The 4687-nt window shown below is 24.6% G+C and overlaps 1 protein-coding gene across 1 annotated transcript in view; it reads right to left on the bottom strand.

Moving 5' to 3' along the window:
• LOC101514924 (protein ECERIFERUM 2) overlaps nt 1-4687 on the bottom strand; it is a 5041-nt gene continuing 354 nt past the window's right edge. The window contains exons 1-2 of the mRNA XM_004501598.4: nt 4519-4687; nt 1-1050 (exon numbers count right to left, since the gene is read on the bottom strand). The exon at nt 4519-4687 is cut by the window's right edge and continues 354 nt beyond it. Coding sequence (XP_004501655.1) covers nt 202-1050; nt 4519-4687 — 1018 coding nt within the window. The 3' untranslated portion in view covers nt 1-201. The remainder of the gene's footprint in view (nt 1051-4518) is intronic.

The raw sequence follows: 4687 nt of genomic DNA, 5'->3' as shown, positions 1-4687 counted from the left end.
TGCATATCTTTAATTACCAAACCTTTATTTAACAACTGCATAGACAATTGCTCAAAAAAAAAAAAAAACTTAATAGAAAAATACCAAACATCAACAAACAAACAAACAAACAAACAAAGGGTGAAAAATAATTCATACACATATCACATTTATACCCATTAACAATTCACACAAAATAAAATAAAATAAAATTACATAATATTATTGTATACCCCATTCTCTTGCTAGCTTAGATTTCATTTGGTTGAGTTCATTTCCAGGCAAAGAAACTGTAATCATTCTTCCATTATTACCATCATCATCATCGTCTTGTGGTGCTGGAAGAACCAAAACAACTCCTTGATCACCCACACCACGAAAATCGCAATTTGTCATAATGGGTTTTTTCCCATTAAGCTTTACCCCATAAAATTCACTTTCTTCCAAGTCTACAAATGTTAACTTTGCTCCATAACCTTCCTCCTCAAATTTTTCCAATACATGATTCTCATTCATTTTTTTGTCACCAATAAGTTTCACTAATTGTGATATATCACATTGTTCAAGTGGCAAATTTGTTTCAATTTTACTTATCATCAAGTAATTTGTGGCGAAATCATTTTCGTCACGGTTAGAGATATTTGTGGTACATATTGTCACAACATTTGATCCAAAATCTCCTCTAATTTGTGATATACATTTCCATATCATAGCCGAAATAATCTCAAAATATTTGGTATTGGTATACTTAGTAGATGTTGTTGTTGTTACCAAATGTTGAAGTTGTTTATAAGTGATGTGAAAAGTGTGAGTTGCTAGATTACTTTCATTAGAGGCTAGCCAATATTCTCCAACATTTGTTGCCCTTTTAATTGAAATTGGATTATCTGAAACAGAATTTGGTAAAAATTGAGGTTTGGAATGATTTGGCATGTGAAGATTTTTTGGTAGGGCTTGACCAGCTAGTAAGTGACTCCAATTGGAGATGAAGTTAAAGGCTGAAAATGCATCTCCAAGGATGTGAGCCCAACTCAGTCCTATAGATAGTCCTCCACATTTGAAGTATGTGAACTGTAAATAAAGCACATATAATTAACTGTAGCTCATTATTTTATTTTTGTTCAACCTAGAGACAAATCCCACTTTACAAAGTTATATAAAAATAGTTAAATTTAATGTATGTTGTTTTGCTATTTATAAAAGGATTTAATTTGTATGTGTTGACAATGGAAATGCTTTATAAATATATTCAATTACATCTTATTATTTAGATATTTGTAGAGAGGCTTCAATACATAAAAATAATGTCTTTATAAATACTATTATAGAATTTACTTTACTTATCTCGACCTTTTATTTTATATGGAAATGTATTGTTGATAATATAGAGATTGACCAAGAAGTAATTAAAATATGTATTTAAGAATTGTTCTTAAAAGATTTTGAATTGAGATTGTCTTCAATCATTGGTTTTTAATTAAAACTCGTTAGCCATATGATCAATTGGTCTCAAATAATATATTACTCCATTCTTTCAAAAAAAAAATTACTCATTTGCAACAAAAAAATTTGTTTTAAAATAATTTCCTATTTGAATTTTCAATACATTTCTTTTAATTGTATAATTAAATTAATATTACTTACATCATTTTCAATATAATATATTTTATTATGTATTTATAACATTAATAATATACTAATATCTAAATAATTTAATAAAAATAGTATTATATTTCTTTTATTTATACAATTTTTTTAATATATATAAAATAATCAAATAATTTAATTATTTTGATACATATAAAGTACTGATTATAGTCCTATATTTATTATTCCATATGAAAAGATACCCTGATAGTTCTATATATGTTTTTTTTTTTGCTTTATTCTTAATGTGAAATTAGGAAAATATTCATACATTCACTTAGGTCATGCATGTATGAGTCACTATTTATGTGTAACATTTGTTTCATGTATAATCTTTATCATAAACTATATATGGGTATTATATTTTCCTTCCTAATTATATATTGAAAATATTTAAGAAACATGCTACTAATAAAAAATATAGTTATTTCCCTTTTAGTTAACTAATTCGTGAAATAAATTCTTTTAATTAATTAATCAATGACAAATGTTTTGTGTATAACTCATACGATAAACTCGGTTGGGGTGCATTGAATTTAGTACAGTGTCAGCGGCGCCCGCGGCGGTGCGATGACATTGACATTGACTGATATAAACGTGACATGGCCTGCTTTGCCAATTTTACCCCTATTTCTCAAACAACCATCAGATCTTCAGATGTTTCATAAACTGTACTCTTTCTTTTTATACCACAAATCACAACAGATACCTGTGTATGTGTTTTCCATTTGTGAAAAAGGAAATGGATACTGTGATGATAGATTTTAAAAATAAAAATTTCAATTATCTCATTCTTTTTTCCCTTTTCTTCTTCATACTTTTTATTTATTTTTGTTTTTGTATATCAATTTTATCAAAATTATTGTTGTTTCTATTTTCTTCCAAACATAAGAAGAGAAAGAAAAAAAAAAGAGGATTCAAATCTTAAGAATAATATACGTTATTGTTAATTGGTTAAAATCTTTATATGTATATATTATCATCTTTTTTTGTTAATTATTTGTAATAAACAATATAACTATCTGAATGTCGCAAAACTATTTTATTTTAGTTTTTAACTATAGAATTGTGACTTTATATTTAAAATTTGTATATAATAAAATGATGCAATTAAAAAGATTTAACCATTTCGTTAATTGATATAATTTATATACAATAGAATTTTTATATTGTAAACTAATCACATGTATTAGCAAGAAAAAATTTGTAGCCGCAACAAAAATCTTCAATAATAATAATAACTTTGGACAAGTGCGGTGGCAATTTAAAATTTTAATATATCAAGGACACGATATAGGGGAAACTAAACCCTTGTACCGTTGTACGTAAAACCAAAATAATATGTTCAAATCAAAACCGATACAAATTAAATAAAATTGTATATCAATAAAAAAGATATTGCAAAAAATTAAATATTATTGAATGTTTTTATATTTATTTTTATAAAAATAGCTCCTATTAAATTTTAGATTTTTTTTAAAAAATTGAATCAAACTAAACTAAACTAAACTACACATATAAATTTGAATACTTCATTATTTTTTTATTAGTATGAGATGTCATATAATTTATTATTTATGAGTTTATAAGTTTTTTTCAATAAACGTACCATTATATATTAAAATGAATCTTTATTTTAATATATTCTCTCTCTTATATAATTATTTCTATATGCTTTAAATATAATTTTTCGTTATTATTATATAATGTAAATTTTAATATATTATCTCTCTCTCTCTCTCTATATATATATATATATATATATATATATTATATTTTACATCAATTAAATTAATTTTTTGTGATTTTATAAGATAAGTATTAATATATTTTTTTATAATTGTATAGTTTTTTTTAAAATTATTCAATAAAAGTGCATTTAATTTGATCAAACTAGACCAATTCTTTTTTCCCAATCATTCAAACCAAGCCAAACTTTAGTGACTTTAATATTTAGATTGCAGTGGTTTTTGCCTAAAATCAATTCCAATTATACCATAAACGTCTACAATATTAAATATACTTTTTTTATCGATATATCTTGCATAATTTTAATTCATGCCAATTTTTTATTTTTAAATTAGTTTTGCTGTTTGTTAAATTTTATTAATTGAATTTTATATGTTTAAGTAGTTCTGAGTAGACGTATAAATTTTGTTTCCATAATTACATTTGTCCTTGAAGTTGAGAATTTGAGTTTAATCACTTTTTTAGTATGGAATCTATTTTTATCTCACTTTTCCATACGCAAGTACTTTTTAACAAAAATGACTCTATATTCCAATCATTTTTAATCCAAATCAATTTTCTCTGCTAAAATCCAAAGCATCTAAATGATCTTTCAATTTTAACAAGTGGACTTGTAGTTTATAGGTATCTAAGAAACACATTTAATTAATCTACCCCACAACTATTAGATAAAACAAACAAATATCTAATATCTAATATCCTCCAAAAAGTATCTATTTTGTAAAAGCTATAATTTAAAATTGTTTATCAAAAAAGAAAAATGATATGTAAATTAGTATCCTCATCTAATACCTTAAGAAAGAAAAAGATAAAAGTGATATAGGAATAGAAAGAGAGGTAAAGAAAAAAATGTAGGCGTTATTAAATAAGTATAAAAATATTATTAATATATAAATATATGTTTTTAGGCCTTAATTTAATTGAAAAATAACAATATTATTAAGTATGACTTTTTGTTTCATATTCAAACTCAAGAAATCATAGATATATGTAATTCAATTTTAAATTAAAAAAAAAAAAATCATAACCCTAAAAAAAATACAAAATGTAACTTTTGCAAAGTCTGACTGTCCTACAACGAACCTACATAATAATAATAATAATAATAATAAGATAGATTATTGATGTATAACATACACATACCTTGACAAAAACCAAAGGAGAAAACGCAAGGTCAGGACCAAGAACGTGGTCATGAACGAGTTCTTCATCAAAACAAAACTTTTTTTCATCCAACCATTCACGCACCGTTTTATCACACTGCGACTCCACGATTCTCACTCCTGCGTCGTTGCACTTGATAAACGCTCTT

The sequence above is a fragment of the Cicer arietinum genome, chromosome 5, assembly GCF_000331145.2.
Source record: "Cicer arietinum cultivar CDC Frontier isolate Library 1 chromosome 5, Cicar.CDCFrontier_v2.0, whole genome shotgun sequence".
Lineage (NCBI taxonomy): Eukaryota > Viridiplantae > Streptophyta > Magnoliopsida > Fabales > Fabaceae > Cicer > Cicer arietinum.
This window is presented reverse-complemented; position numbering and strand designations above follow the sequence as displayed.